This window comes from Podarcis pityusensis (assembly GCF_964106645.2).
Source record: "Podarcis pityusensis genome assembly, chromosome: 11".
Lineage (NCBI taxonomy): Eukaryota > Metazoa > Chordata > Lepidosauria > Squamata > Lacertidae > Podarcis > Podarcis pityusensis.
Genome location: NC_138036.1, coordinates 50,783,984 through 50,800,724, shown reverse-complemented (window position 1 = coordinate 50,800,724; position 16,741 = coordinate 50,783,984). Strand labels below are relative to the sequence as shown.

Sequence of the window (16,741 nt, the reverse complement as noted above, 5' to 3'; positions counted from 1 at the left end):
ACAGCTTCCCAAATGGCCAACCATCAGCTAGTACTTTGACACCATTGACCATAACATCCTTCTGGACCATCTAAAGGGGCTGGGAGCTGGGGGCACTGTTGTACGGTGGTTCCGCTCCTTTCTCCTGGGCCGTGTCCAGAAAGTGGTGTTGGGGGATGAGTGTTCAGACTCCTGGGCTCTCACTTGTGGGGTGCCTCAGGGTTCCGTCCTCTCCCCCATGCTTTTTAATATCTATATGAAGCCGCTGGGAGAGATCATCAGGGGGTTTGGGCTGGGTGTTCATCAGTATGCAGATGACACCCAGCTCTACCTCTCCTTTAAATCAGAACCAGCGAAGGCGGTGAAGGTCCTGTGTGAGTGCCTGGAGGCGGTTGGAGGATGGATGGCGGCTAAAGATTGAGGTTGAATTCTGACAAGACAGAAGTACTGTTTTTGGGGGACAGGGAGCGGGTGGGTGTGGGGGATTCCCTGGTCCTGAAAGGAGTAACTGTGCCCCTAAAGGACCAGGTGCGCAGCCTGGGAGTCACAGCTGTCCATGGAGGTGCAAGTCAATTCTGTGTCCAGGGCGGCTGTCTACCAGCTCCATCTGATGCGCAGGCTAAGACCCTACCTGCCTGCGGACTGTCTCGCCAGAGTGGTGCATGCTCTAGTTATCTCCTGCTTGGACTACTGCAATGCGCTCTATGTGGGGCTACCTTTGAAGGTGACCCGGAAACTGCAATTAATCTAGAATGCGGCAGCTAGACTGGTGACTGGGACTGGCTGCCAGGACCACATAACACCGGTCCTGAGAGATCTGCATTGGCTCCCAGTACGTTTCCCAGCACAATTCAAAGTGTTGGTGCTGACCTTTAAAGCCCTAAACGGCCTCGGTCCAGTATACCTGAAGGAGCGTCTCCACCCCCATCGTTCAGCCCGGACACTGAGATCCAGCGCCGAGGGCCTTCTGACGGTTCCCTCATTGCGGGAAGTGAGGTTACAGGGAACCAGACAGATGGCCTTCTCAGTAGTGGCGCCCGCCCTGTGGAACACCCTCCCTTCAGATGTGAAGGAAATAAGCAGCTATCCTATCTTTAAAAGACATCTGAAGGCAGCCCTGTTCAGCAAAGTTTTTAATATTTAATGCTGTACTGTTTTTAACACTTGATTGGGAGCTGCCCAGAGTGACTGGGGAAACTCAGCCAGATGGGCGCGGTATAAATAATAAATTATTATTAGTAGTAGTAGTTGTTGTTGGGAAGTACTGGGCAAAAAGGCTGAGCAAGTCAACCCACGCTATATATTCTATATAGAGTTGAGGAAAAGAGAGTGTATGTTGCTGGGATCCTTCAAAATCAAGCATGGAGAATCTGTGGCCCTCTGGGATGTTGCTGGACTAGAACTCCCACCATTCTTGGCCACTGGTCAGGATGACTGGGACTGCCACATCTGGAGAGCCACAGGTTCCCCATTCATGGGGACAGAATCCTCTATCACTTTCCCAGCAAATACTTCTTGATGCTCAAAGACACAAGCGACAAAAATAATAGTCTATGGGGCTTCAATTACGCTGTTAAGTATAGCTAGAGATTAAGGAGCTAAAAACAAAAAGGGCACAAAGTGCCTGCAAAGGAATGAAGAGGGCTTAAAAATAATTTATAAGTTGTGTGTCCTTGTTTCTCAGTTTGATGCTTTCACATGGTTTTGTATGTTCTGTGATATTTTGTGCCGTTATTGATGATAGTTTACACTTATCAGTTAGAATAAAGAGTTACTAAACAGTTCAATTATTATTTGCTCATAGTTGATTTTACTGTTTACTATTATATTCTAATGGATTACTGAATATTGCTTTATTTGATATAAGTTGTTTATTTTAAAGTTACTGTGACTTTTTTTTGCATTGGATCAGATTGTTATTATGTGTTTGACCGTGGCTGTTTATTTTGTGTTTCTTCAGCTTGCAAACTGCCTTGTGTATACAAATTAAAAGTGAAATGAAATGAAATTTAAGCCTGTGGCCCTCTGAGATGTTGCTGGACTAGAACTCCCACCATTCCTGGCCATTGGACTGAAATTTAAATCTTATTTACCCTTTCTTGGAAGTAAGCTTCCATGAACACAGATGGATCAGCTCATTTAATAAAATATTTCCAAACTCACCTTTTGAATTAAAGGCAGCTACTTACTACCAGGTGTAAATATGCAGAGGAATCAGTTCTGAATTCATTTCAGAATTCATTCCCTGAATATAAATATGGAAGAGCACCACCTGCTGTAGAAATTGAGAAGATTTTAGAACAAGACTTTCTCAACCATCTGTTCACACAAATACTAAAAATTAAATTGAAATGTCATTTGGAGGGGGTACAGTGTTAGGGAGGGTTCTTTGTAAGCCCCTTCAGTGATTGGCTGGCTGCACAGTTCCCCTGCATAAAGAATCTTAGCTGACTTGTTCTCACAGCCAATCACAAGAGAGCAAGCCTCTCCTGCCAGTTTTGTCACCTCTGCCTCTTACCTGATGTCACATATGATGTCACCTATGGGGACACAGGCTAGACCTGATTAGGCTCGTGGGCTGATGGTTCCCCAGGAAAGAAATCTCAGTATGCAAGGAAAGAAGTCACACTGTAGTTAATAATGACCAAAAAAACTTTATTCTCCCCAATTCATGATTTTTGCTTTGGTTTGTCGCTGAAAGGCACGTTGTCCAGCAGCAGTTCTTTTCTTGGTACAAGCACTAGAAGAGAGAGAAGGGTTACCTGTAACAGTTCATATGATCTTTACAAAGAGAGATCAGCCGTTTGTCAAACTATAAAGGTAAAGGGGCCCCTGACCATTAGGTTCAGTCGTGGCCGACTCTGGGGTTGCTGCGCTCATCTCACTTTATTGGCCGAGGGAGCCGGCGTATGTGGCCAGTATGACTAAGCCGCTTCTGGCGAACCAGAGCAGCGCACGGAAATGCCGTTTACCTTCCCGCCAAAGCGGTACCTATTTATCTACCTGCATTTTGACGTGCTTTCGAACTGCTAGGTTGGCAGGAGCAGGGACCGAGCAACGGGAGCTCACCTTGTTGCGGGGATTTGAACCGCCAACCTTCTGACCGGCAAACCCTAGTTTCTGTGGTTTAACCCACAGTGCCACCCGCGTCCGACAGCGCAACCCGCGTCCCACTATAGCAACTTTCTTTTTCTTAATGGCATTTGCAGAGTGGATATATACCTATATCTTGTGTGTTAGAAGCATCCATATGTTTGTGCCACAGCAATAAGTATAATTAGTAAGGACTTGACCAACTTGTTGCTCTGGTAGCGTGCCAATTAACTGTGCCCAAAGAAAAACAAATTTTAGCATTACTGAACAAGTGCCCTGCATTTAAATCAGGCATAGGCAAACTCCGGCCCTCCAGATGTTGGGGATGACAATTCCCATCATCCCTAGCTAACAAGACCAGCGGTCAGGGATGATAGGAATTGTAGTCCCAAACATCTGGAGGGCCGGAATTTGCCTATGCCTGATTTAAATCAAGTGCTCGATTGTATAGGGAGGTTTGCTGCCAACTTATCTGCAGTTTTATTAAAGGTGGGAGGGTAGGAGGAGGGCAAGAGAAAAAGGCAGCCAGTTTATTTTGCTTGACTGCGTTGTCCTTTATCTGCCCTTGTCTCTACTGTAGTTCTGACCATCTGGCACCTTAAGCACCCGCTCGAGAGCTGGTCTCTAGGCTATTTAACCTAATCTGACAAAGGCTGCTACCCTAATATACACCTCCTTTGTACCAGCATTTAGTCTAAGGGTAGCATGCACAAATCAAAAGGCCGAGATATCCCTGTTAGGACCAAGGGAATAGGGAAGGGGATACAGTTCAGTAGCAAAGTCCATCATTGGCACAAACAAGATCCCAGCTTCGTTTTTTGGAATCACCAGCAAAAGGAAAGGGTCTGTTATCATCATCATCAAACCTTTTATTGGCATCACATACAAACATCCAAAACAAATCAATACAGAATTACCACTTCCCCAGTGGCACAAAACATTTGCTAAAAGAAAGGAGTCAGAACAATCTATCGTCACATCTCTAGGTCTCCAGGGAGACCTAGACGTCTGCAGTGTATTTCGACGACAAACAACCAAATAGAGAAATTTAGCCACTAACTTGGTGAGCTCCTGATCATTCCCCAGTAATAGAAAATGTATGACCTCCAACTCTGGTTTCCATTTGGGGATACAGAGTTGATCTAGAAATTGTTGGCGGAGATCAGCATATAGTTTACAAATAAGAACCATATGTGTAAGGGTTTCCACCCGCTGGTCTTCACATGGGCAAGTTCTTTCTCCTTCCACCCTGCCTGAGAACCTTCCCCAAAGGAGGTTTGATGGATTTGAGTCAAAGGTGGGCACACTTGCAAACTGGAGAAACTGGATGCCCACACACCCTGCAACCAAGCACACATCATAATCTATTACGTTAACTGCAATATACTGCTTCTTTCAAAACTAATTTCAACGTAGGGAGGGGATCTGAGTGCCAGGAAAGGCCTATGTGGGTGCATGTGGACCTGTATGGGCCATATTGATAGCTCCTGGAGTAAAAAAAAGGTAAAGGTAAAGGACCCCTGGACAGTTAAGTCCAGGCAAAGGCGACTACAGGGTTGCGGCGCTCATCTCGCTTTCAGGATGAGGGAGCCGGCGTTTGTCCACAGACAGCAATCCGGGTCATGTGTCCAGCATGACTAAACCACTTCTGGCGCAGCGGAGCACTGTGATGGAAACCAGAGCACGCAGACACATGGTTTACCTTCCTGCTGCAGCGGTACCTATTTATCTACTTGTGTTGGTATGCTTCCAAACTGCTAGGTTGGCAGGAGCTGGGACAGAGCAATGGGAGCTTACCCCATCGCAGGGATTTGAACCCTCAACCTTCTGATCGATGAGCCCAAAAGGCTCCATGTTTTAGACCACAGCGCCACCCGCATCCTAATAGTTCCTGGAGCAGACACTATGAGACTAGGTGGACCTGACCCTGCAGAAGACAGTTTATGAAGTTTTATGTTCCACATGGGCCATGACAGACATCCATAGCTAGACCGGTCGCGATGGATTCCCGCTTTTGTAGGAACGCAAGAGCCCTTTCTGAAGTCCAGCTTACATGGAGGAGAGAACGTCTTCAGAAGGGAAACTGCATGCAGCCAAATGGTGAATCAGATGGATTTCAGGATACTTAATCGTTTCAGCATGGGGGGTTTGGTAATCCAGCACCACCACTGTATATTCTGTCCCCCGAACATGGCCACTGGCAAGAACACTTTAAAAGGTATAGATGTCATGATGCGAGAAGGAAAATTTGCTGTGGTTGTGGGCCTAGAGGTGCAGCGTTGCTTTTTTACGCAACGAACGAATGTATCCCATATGTGGAAATAGGAGGCATAAGGCAGCTGCCTATACTCTGATATTAAAGATTCCAGTTCTATATGGAAGACTCTTCGCATTCATGTGGCATGACCCCTTTGCCAAGCTCAGTTGCAGCCTCCCTGCATCTTCAGTCCAGGTTTTTGTCTTGCTTTTTAAAGGGATGTGGGGGAAGCCAAAGATGGACAAGAGGAATAATGGGTCGTAGCGATCCTTATACGGGAGTAGGCAGTTGGGAGGGGTGTAGAAATGAAGCGAACGTCACCGGTTGCCAAGGAGATGGGAGAGAAGGCAGGGAAGAGGGAAAAATGTCAGAGCAGGGAGTTATGAAAGGCGGGTGGGAAGCAATGAGCGGTTTGGAGAAACGCGACTTCTTCAAGTGATTCTTGCTTACTCTTGTTATACAGGGCTCTTTTCTTCTCCCTTGCTGATCCAAAATACTCTGATCCCATTTTCAGCAAAGGAAATCCTATTCCTGTTTTTGAGAAAAGGCCAGTTTGTGTACTGTTTTTTTTAAGGGCGTTTGTTGATCTGAATCCCACTCTCTCTTCAAGAATCCCAGAACAGTGTTTTATCCTTGCCACTGCCCAGTGAGGTAAGCTCAGGTTGTGATCAGCGGCAGAGGCTTCTAAAACATTTCAGGGAGTTTCAGGACTGAACAGAGTCCTGGACTTTCTCCACATTTATGTCCAATATGCTAAATGGCTGCTGACTGACATATCCATTTAGTTGATATTGTGAAGAACTGGGCAAGTAGGGCCACTTAGAAAGCCACAATCAAAAACCAAGAGACAAAAAGCTCACTAGCAGAGTGAGTACCTCGAGTGTTGATTTATTTCATACATTTATATCCATGACAAAATTCAAGACTGGGTGTGAAGGGGTCCTGAGCAGTCTCCCATCCCCAACACAGACCAGCCCTAGTTCACTGAGCTTCTGTGAGGCTGCCATGCTGCCACAATTGCACAGCATACATGTCCCTACACATGTGTGCAAGCTATTTCTCAGTGGTCAGGGAATAAACTCTTTTGAAACATAAATGGCTTAGGGGTGAGGAATTTAGCTTAAAAGTGCCTGGTGGGAAACTCTTCTCCACTATCATTCTGGTTCTAGGAGGATAGGGCTGATGATGGTCGAAGCAGAGAGGGGCTGGAAACAAATCCCCAAATACAGAAAAGCATGACTAATTTTGAGTTAATCTGGATAGCAGCATGCCCTAGGGCAACACCAACTGATAACGTATACTTTCTCTTTCTCTCTCCCAAACCAGAGCGCTGTGGTCTAAACCACTGAGCCTCTTGGGCTTGCTGATCAGAAGGTTGGCGGTTCGAATCCCCGCGAGGGGGTGAGCTCCGGTTGCTCTGTCCCTGCTCCTGCCAACCTAGAGGTTTGAAAGCACACCAGTGCAAGTAGATAAATAGGTACCACTGCGGCGGGAAGGTAAACAACGTTTCCTTGTGCCCTGGTTTACGTCATGGTGTCCCGTTGGGCCAGAAGTGGTTTAGTCATGCTGGCCACATGACCCAGAAAGCTGTCTGTGGACGAACACCGACTCCCTCGGCCTGAACGCGAGATGAGTGCCGCAACCCTATAGTTGCCTTTGACTGGACTTAACCATCCAGGGGTCCTTTCCCTTTTCCCTTTATACTGGTGTGACAGTGAGCTGACTTGCATCTACTCAGTAAGACTTGCAATTACAAAGTGGGAGTTTGAAGCATGATGAGCGGCTCAGTTTTGCTCTCTTGGCCTCTATTAGTTCGAAACGCTATTACCTGCCGGTGCAAAGGTGTTGTTGAAAGTCTGCAGGTGAAGAACTGAAAACCGAATTTCTGTCGATTTGGCTTTAAGTTGATAGGGCTGTTTCCTTGTAAACATGATAATTTCTGTTTTGAAATGCAATGTGTATTTATATATCTCATGTTCACTGTAAAGCAGAGGTTGGAAATCTACAGCAAATACATGCATTCTTCTTTTATATACGAGTTTTTGATATGTTGTTCAAATGAATGTAACATATTGGGTAGCATCCTATGTTGTCCACCCACCTGTGCAATCGGAACACCAGTTTCTTTTCATCCCCGAGTGCCCTGCACACTCCTCAGATCTGTTCCAGAGGGTCCTCCAATCCTCTAGAGCAGATTTTGGGGTAAAATAGGGCAAGGAGGACAAACCTTGTTGTGTGAGTGAACACCTGCTTGAGCTACCTTGGTTCTGATCCACTGTTAGATTAAGATATTAGTGGGAAAAGTATAACAGCTGTCAATATCAAGGAAAGCAGCAATGCCCTACCCCAGATAACAAAATAGATAAATTGAAAAATACATATATACAGTGGTACCTTGGTTCTCAAATGCCTTGGTACTCAAACAACTTGGAACCCAAACACTGCAAACCCAGAAGTAAGTGTTCCAGTTTCTTTACTTTTTTCGGAAGTCGAATGTGCTCCATTTTGAGTGCCACACGTCTGTTTTGAGTGTTATGCTGAGATCTGTCTGTTTTTGCTATTTATTTTGAGGTCTGTTTTTGTTTTTGCGGCTCATTGTTTTTGTGACTGTGTGGAACCCAGTTCAGCTACTGATTGATTGATTGATTGTGTGATTGCAGTACATTATTTATTGCTTTCATTTTATGGATCAATGGTCTCGTTAGATAATAAAATTCATGTTAAATTGCTGTTTTAGGGTTGTTTTTAAAAGTCTGGAATGGATTAATCCATTTTGCATTACTTTCTATGGGAAAGCGCGCCTTGATTTTAGAACGCTTTGGTTTTGGAACGGACTTCCAAAATGGATTAAGTTTGAGAACCAAGATACCACTGTAGAAACTACGTAAAGAAGAGCAATTACAGACAGAACCAAGAAAACCCAAGTGCTCTTCCTGTGGAAGTAGAAGATAATTTCAAAGTTATTTTGGTAGTTCTCCCAAGATCTACTGCTTCTTTTAAACGTAATTCAGAATCTCACTAAATGTCATAACCAACATTGTTTTTCTGAGCATTTAATGGTACCGCTTGCTCATTCCAAACAAACCAGGCACAAATGCTGAAGATAATCTTATAATAGAAGTAAACAACAGTTAAACCTGAAACCTGGTTTCATCATTTGAAAGGTTAGCAAAATTCTGAATGCATTTAGTGCTATGTACCCAGAAGGAAGTAGGAGTGTTTGGTGTTAAAGCAGACATGAAGCATTTACAACTTTCCAACTTAAAAATATTATTTACTTACATACTTGGTTGGAATCCACATGAACCCCTTGAAGGACAGATGTTCTGAGTATAAATTCTACATCTGAACCTATTTTCACAAGCTGTTCATAAAAGGGGAGGGGAAAAAGAGAATTGTTTGAAGACCTCAGGATTATTTTTGGAAGACATCATCTATGCTTGTTGAGAACAAAGTACCAAATCACTTATAATTCTACAGCACCTTTCATCTCTTAAACTTTCAAAAGAGGACTAACGAAAGGACTATTGTTAGATTTCAAATGTCAATAAAAGGAATACTGATTTTCCAGAATTGGCAACAGACTTCCAGGCAGCTCCACATTTGGGAACAATAAATCGAGCATGTGGCCAGCATGACTAAACCGCTTCTGGCAAACCAGAGCAGCGCACAGAAATGCTGTTTACCTTCCTGCTGGAGCGGTACCTATTTATCTACTTGCACTTTGATGTGCTTTTGAACTGGTAGGTTGGCAGGAGCAGGGACCGAGCAACGGGAGCTCACCCCGTCGCGGGGATTCGAACCGCCAACCTTCTGATCAGCAAGTCCTAGGCTCTGTGGTTTAACCCACAGCACCACCAGCGTCCCTTAAGTGGGTCCCTAAAAGGACCTTTATATACTGACTGAAAGAATCGTGCTAGGAAATTCAAGCACAGGTTCTCCTTGCTCTTCTGCTCCCAACCTTAACATTTTAGTGATCACCCCCCCCGATATGGTCTCAACATTATCGGATTAAAAAAAACCAAAACCCTGGGATTTTAAGACTAACAAATGCATCCTCAAGGGCTGGTTTTGAGCTGCCTTGGTCACCTCTGGTTAGGAAGCACAAACATCTATGATGAATTGGTTCAAACACAGCTGTTACTGGGAAGGGAGGGGAACTTAGAAAAAGTGATCTCTTCCATTGCTCCAGAGTCTGCAAGTGGACTCATGAACATTTGTTCAGTGCAAGGTATCATTTTACCCATCTTGTGTCTGTATGAGAATACCTGTCCTAGTTTTGAATGCAAATTACTACAGAGGCTGATTTAGGTTTATTTTACCACCCCTCAAAAAAAGAACCTTCAGGAATGCCACTCTTAAGAGCTCTTCTTTACGAATTCCCACAATTGGTGTACATTTATAAATGGAAGCCTTTGTAAAGAAATAATTCAGGGAATGGAAAAACTTTCCTGAAAGGGAACCACAAAGACTTATTCACTTGCCCTCTACAGGTGGCAAAACAGAACACCTATGGTTAATTTTTCAATATAATTCAGCTCATAACTGAAGTAGTAAGTTATTTAGAAATGTGTTTCGTGACCCAAAGGAGAGTTTGTAAGCGATTTAGCTTTGTTTTTTGGTTCAGTTGTCCCTTGCTCCCGTAGCAAGGAACAAGACACACAGGCTTCAACAGTGGCAGGGGAAAAAAAGGAAGAGTTCCAACATACTAGTGTATCCCCTAGTGGTGGCAAAAATAAAGTTTTATGAAGTCGCTGAGAATTATCTGCTAGAAATCCCCCAAATTATAATTTGTGCATTAAAGAGCTTGGAAATGGAGAGCTGGTACCTGTGACAGTTAAGGATTTCTATTAAAGTACCTCAGCTATTTTTTCAGAAGAAGTCTCATCTTTATTATTTTTGAATTCTTCATTTATCTTAAGTCTTGCAGCTGGATAAAGGGGGGAAAAGGGAAACGTTAATTTCTCTACATTTTGTCCTTTACGGATTCTACTTTTATATGCTAACAATATGCAAACCTGTAACATACCATTGCAGTCGCAGACTTGATTCCACAAAAACCTCATGCAAAAATCCGTAATTCTGTTACCAGAGTCATATTTGCATGCAGTAGGACTGGGGTAAAAATCTAGTTCATTTCCCCAACAGACTAATGATAATACAGGATACCATGATGTGTTTCGGGAAACTCAAATGCTGCTCTTCAGTGTACAGGTTTAAATCTAGCTACAAATTCCACTACATGACGCAATTCACACAACCAACCAAATTTAATCAGTCTTTGTAGAATCCACCGGTTTAAGAAGAATATGCTATTTTGGTTCTATCTCGCATCATTTTAAATGTGTAATAAAATTGCTAGTGATAAGAACTGTGTATTAATTGTCAGTCAGACATCATCATGCAAATATAGAGCAGTATGCTAATACAGGTGAAACTCGGAAAATTAGAATATTGTGGAAAAGTTCATTTATTTCAGTAATTCAACTTAAAAGGTGAAACTAATATATGAGATAGACTCATGACATGCAAAGCGAGATATGTCAAGCCTTTATTTGTTATAATTGTGATGTTTATGGCGTACAGCTGATGAAAACCCCAAATAAACAATCTCAGAAAATTAGAGTATTAAATGAAATCAGCAAAACAAGGACTGCAAATAGAGCAATATTGGACCTCTGAGAAGTAGAAGCATGCACATGTACTCAGTACTTGGTTTGGGCCCCTTTTGCATCAATTACAGTGGTGCCCCGCAAGACGAATGCCTCGCAAGACGGAAAACCCACTAGACGAAAGGGTTTTCCGTTTTTGAGTTGCTTCGCAGGACGAATTTCCCTATGGGCTTGTTTCGCAAGACGAAAATGTCTTGCGAGTCTTGAGATTTTTTTCCGCTCCCCCCCCCTTTTTCTAAGCCGCTAAGCCGCTAATAGCCTTTTAGCAGCTAAGCCACTAAGCCGCTAAGCCTTTAATAGCCGCTAAACCGCTAATAGCGCTAATCCGCTAAGAGGGTTGCTTCGCAAGACAAAAAAACCGCTAGACGAAGACACTCGCGGAACGGATTAATTTCGTCTTGCGAGGCACCACTGTACTGCCTCAATGCGACATGGCATGGATGCTATCAGCCTGTGGCACTGCTGAGGTGTTATCAACACAGACTGTGGAAACTTCACATTGGACTTCAAGCATCTGGCATTGTGTGCCTCCCCATTCTTCCTCCAGACTCTAGGTCCTTGGTTTCCAAATGAGATGCAAAAGCTGCTCTCATCAGAAAAGAGATTTGGGCTTTTCATCAGTTTCATCTGTATACCACTATCTCTTATGGTATTGTTGTCAGCTGAAAAAAAAGAATGTTTTGCAACAATACTGCAAGATGCTTTTGGTAGGCAAGACTTCAGAAGAAAACAGCCCTGCATATATGTTAGAGTCAGTCACATTGCTTCATTACATGCCGGTACATGCTATATTAAAATCATGCTATAGTAATAACGTGACCATCAGTTATTCCAGTTCAGTGTTTTCTTCATTAACTGGAAGGGGTTCCCTAGGGTTTCAGAAGGGACATTTCCAGTCCTACCAGGATATGTTGGGGATTGAACTTGGACCCTTCTGCATGCAAAGCAGTTGGTCTACCCCTGAGCTCTAGCCCAGTATAAGAAAGTTTGTGTCTCACATGTCCCTAGTTCCTCAGCCAGGTAAATAGTTTGGTGTATGTATAGCTGGCCTAAATTATTCCATTAATACTGTAGCAACTTATATTCCATGCTTTTGAATTATGGTGTTGGAGGAGACTCTTGAGAGTCCCGTGGACTGCAAGAAGATCAAACCTATCCATTCTGAAGGAAATCAGCCCTGAGTGCTCACTCGAAGGACAGATCCTGAAGCTGAGGCTCCAATACTTTGGCCACCTCATGAGAAGAGAAGACTCCCTGGAAAAGACCCTGATGTTGGGAAAGATGGAGGGCACAAGGAGAAGGGGACGACAGAGGACGAGATGGTTGGACAGTATTCTCAAAGCTACCAGAATGAGTCTGACCAAACTGTGGGAGGCAGTGGAAGACAGGAGTGCCTGGCGTGCTCTGGTCCAGGGGGTCACGAAGAGTCGGACACGACTAAACAACAACTTATATTCCCATGTATTTAAATGTATTTCATTCAAATAAGCTTCCCTCCTGTTATTCACACCATGTATCAGCTACGTGGAAGTCCAAAGGGAAGGAATACTGCGGCTAACCTCAAGCTGCATCAGACAGTTTGTCACAGAAGAAATGGCCTTAACACCAGTCTTGTAATTCTACTTGCCAATGGCGGTAATAAATTGCATGTTGACAAGTGGGTTGTTGAGGAGAGTGACACAGCACTCAGTCCCTCCCCTGAATCTAGCATGGAACTAGGCAGAGGGCCTTTTCGGTAGTGGCGCCTGCCCTGTGGAACACCCTCCCATCAGATGTCAAGGAAATAAGCAACTATCGGACTTGAAGGCAGCCCTGTTTAGGAAAGTTTTTAATGTTTGATGTATTTATCGTGTTTTTAATATTCTATTGGGAGCTGCCCAGAGTGGCTGGGGAAACCCGGCCAGATGGGCGGGGTATATATAATAAATTATTATTATTATTATTATTATTATTATTATTTAGAAATCGAAAAAGGTGCCCGAGAATGGAAGCCCCCTCCTCCAGCCTCTAACAAACTATTATAAATTTTGACAGGCCAATGACTTTTGCAGGGTTAGTTACGAATCTATTAGTCTGGCAAACACCCCAAGAAAGCAAACTTCTAGAGAGTAGTCATGTAGTAAACCCTGCAAAAGCATATACCACAATGATGTTAATAAGGTGCCCAAAGACAGCTCTTAGTGCCAAGATAACAAAGATTTTATTTACCTTCTAGGGCTCTAGTATCATTTTTGAAAACGTGTTGTCGCGTTCTGTGCAAAGTTTTGAAAAGCTTCAAGACCTGGAAATGCAACAGAATATTGTGGGGTTTCTTGTTTGTTTTTGCATTGTCATCAGCAGGAGACTATTCACTTTACATTGCTAAATAAGCACCATATACCTTTGTCAAGTATGGAGGCAGGTGTGTGCGTGTGTGTGTTTGCAGGAGGTAGGTAGCTAAAGAAGAAAAATAACAACTTCCACTTTTTTCAAACATGCAAGATCAGTGATGGCGCTGTTTCTTGCCGCTCTTCCTCATAGTAACAACACGGACCCCTAACAGTGCAGTACAATATGCGCTACTTGGTTGATAAATGCCCACAGGCAGTACGATGGTGTGTACTTCTGCACAGTAAAAATGCAATTCTATCTAAGAGGCCATCAGCAGAAAGTACGTTTCAGAGCACAATTCAAAGTGTTGGTGCTGACCTTTAAAGCCCTAAACGGCCTCGGTCCTGTATACCTGAAGGAGCGTCTCCACCCCCATCGTTCAGCCCAGACACTGAGGTCCAGCTCCGAGGGCGTCCTGGCGGTTCCCTCGCTGTGAGAAGTGAGGTTACAGGGAACCAGGCAGAGGGCCTTCTCAGTAGTGGCACCCACCGTGTGGAACGCCCTCCCAGGAGATGTCAAGGCAATAAACAACTATTTTACTTTTAAAGGACAACGGAAGGGAAGTTTTTAATGTCTGATGCTGTATTGTTTTTAATATTCAGTTGGAAGCCGCCCAGAGTGGCTGGGGAAACCCAGCCAGATGGGCGGGGTATAAATAATAAATTATTAGTATTATTATAAAACAAAAACAAAAAAACACACACATATGAAGAGCCCTTTTGGATCAGATCAAGGGCCTAACCAGGGCCTAGCACTCTGTTCTGATGGCAGCGAACAAGACACCTGCAGGAAGCCCGCAAGCAAAAAAGTTGAGTGCAGCATCGCTCTTCTCATCCATGATTCTCACTGGTAGGGTTGCCACCTTTATGTTGGCAAAATACAGGACAGGATGGGGTGGGGTGGTTGGGGGCGATTTCCACCCCCCCCCCCAAATCTGGTGCTGAAGTAACTTGAAAGCAATCCATTACAATCTATTGCAGCGTAACCCTCCAGAACTTGTCACACATGCACCTGCACGCACACAGATACCCACGAAATTGTAAATCTGTCTGTGCTTGGCTACTCAGAGCTTAAATACATGACCTTTCACACACCCTTTCAAACACATGTGTTTGGAGGGATCCCTAACTTGGCAGAGAGAGAGAGAAGAGAGAGAGAGAGAAGATCTGAAATAGGACAACCTGTATCAATACAGGATGTAACATTTTACATTGAAATACTGGACAATCCTGTATTATACAGGACAGGTAGCATCCCTAGTTACAGTGGCATCTCGGGTTAAGTGCTTAATTTGTTCCGGAGGTCCATTCTTAACCTGAAACTGTTCTTAACCAGAACTGTTCTTACTCCCATATATACTTATCCAGACCTTAAGATCCTCTTCAGAGGACCCATGAAGTGAAACAGTACCAGGGAGAATGTGCTCCCTCAGGAGGGTCACAGTACAGTGGTACCTTGGGTTAAGAATTTGATTCGTTCTGGAGGTCTGTTCTTAACCTGAAACTGTTCTTAACCTGAAGCACCGCTTTAGCTAATGGGGCCTCCTACTGCTGCCGCACCGCAGGAGCACGATCTCTGTTCTCATCCTGAAGCAAAGTTCTTAACCCGAGGTAATATTTCTGGGTTAGCGGAGTCTGTAACCTGAAGCGTATGTACCCTGAAGCGTATGTAACCCGAGGTACCACTGTACTTGGTTGACACATGCTCACAGATGGCAGGATGGTATGTATGTCTCCACTTTTTGCACCTTAAAATTGCTTTCCCATCTAAAAGAGGTCATCAACAGAAAAGAGATTGTTATCAATATCTGGCAGCAAACACAAACAACAATGCCTCCCCCCCAAGAATATGAAGAATGCTTCTGGATGAGATCTAGGGCCTAACTAGCCCAGCACTCTGTTCCGACGGTGGCCAACCAGGCACCTGCAGGGAGCCCACAAACAAAATGGTGAGCGCAGCAAAAACACTCTTCCCACCTGCGATTCCCAGCGACTGGCATCCCTGGCCATGGGGTGGGGTGCCCCCCGCAATCAAACAAATCAAATACAAATTCTTAACTAACAGTAGAAATTGTGGGAAGATTTTGACAGATTTTTCTGAGCACTTGGGGTCAAAAGGAAGTAATTAACAATTTTTTATACACTTTACAAATTTATACATTTCACTCATTTTACAATCATTTTGACATTTCAAAGCTTGACTTCCTTCTCCCTCTTTCTGCGGTTCCTTACGTTTGTTTTTAATATCTTCTGCATATCCAAATTAACTTAATTTACTCGTTCATTCATCTTCTTTAAATATATATGCTTATGAAGCTGCAGGTTATTATAAAAAGAAAGTACTATATAGTGGATGCTCGGGTTGCGAACGTGATCCGTGCAGGAGGCACATTCGCAACCCAAAGCACTGTGTCTGTGCACGCGCGGGTCGCGATTCGGTTCATCTGCGCATGCGTGAGCGCCGAAACCTGGAAGTAACCGTGCAACCTGAAGCGTCTGTAAACCGAGGTATGACTGTAATTTAAACCCACTGGTTGTGGAGACATTTCATTCCGAATCTGCTGGAGAGAGGCAGATAGAGGTGGGGGTCCTCAACATAAATCCTGGCTACGCCCATGTCCACCACTAGGGATGACAACTTGAATAAAATGGGGGTTGGGTTGGGGGGGAGGTAAGCCCCACCCGACATAATCAATCACATGGCATGACACAACACAACACAAGACAACACACCATTTGGTAGTCCCCTCAATATATATATATATATATATAAATATAATATTGTATTATATTATATTATATACACATATATGTGTGTCTGTGTGTATATATATATATGTGTGTGTGTATATAAATATATATATGGGGGGTGAAGATACTTCTGCCCCCCAGCTCCCCAATGGGACCCCCACTCCCAAGCCCAGCTATGCAAGGCTCTCAAACCAGCCCCCCCACCTCACTCTGGGCAATGCAGTTGGGTATCCGGGGGGGGGGGTCATGTGACAGGTCACGTGATCGCAGAGGGGGGGATATTTACCTCCCGGCTTCTCATCGCAAGAGCAGCAGCAGCAGCAGCAAACAGGCGCAGCAGCCAACGCTTTACAGGCAGAGGCAAAGCCACGCCCACTCACGCACGCTGCCGCTTCCCCGCGAGCCAATAGGAAGCGCCTCCCCTTGAGGACGGCCACCCCTCCGATCCTCTTCCAAGGATCCGTGCCTATGGCTAGATGGGGGGGAGAACGAACCACGGAGAAGAAAAGGGCTAGAGCGACCAATGCGGACCCCGTTGCTCCCTTATCCCCGCCCCTTTCCCCGCGAGCGCGCGCCCTGATTGACGCGTAGTTAGAACACGGCGGGAAAGGCGGGGAGAA

The 16,741-nt window shown here is 44.5% G+C and overlaps 1 protein-coding gene across 1 annotated transcript; it reads right to left on the bottom strand.

Annotated features, from left to right (window-relative positions):
* Window positions 1-2,613: 2,613 nt before the first annotated feature.
* Window positions 2,614-16,554, bottom strand: LYRM7 (LYR motif containing 7). Its single transcript, XM_080973315.1, has 5 exons — window positions 16,408-16,554; window positions 13,210-13,282; window positions 10,189-10,259; window positions 8,612-8,693; window positions 2,614-2,719 (listed from the first exon to the last, which is right to left on the bottom strand). The coding sequence occupies exons 1-5, from the start codon at window positions 16,420-16,422 to the stop codon at window positions 2,649-2,651; spliced, it is 312 nt and encodes a 103-aa protein (XP_080829441.1). The 5' UTR covers window positions 16,423-16,554; the 3' UTR covers window positions 2,614-2,648.
* Between the last annotated feature and the right edge of the window lie 187 nt (window positions 16,555-16,741).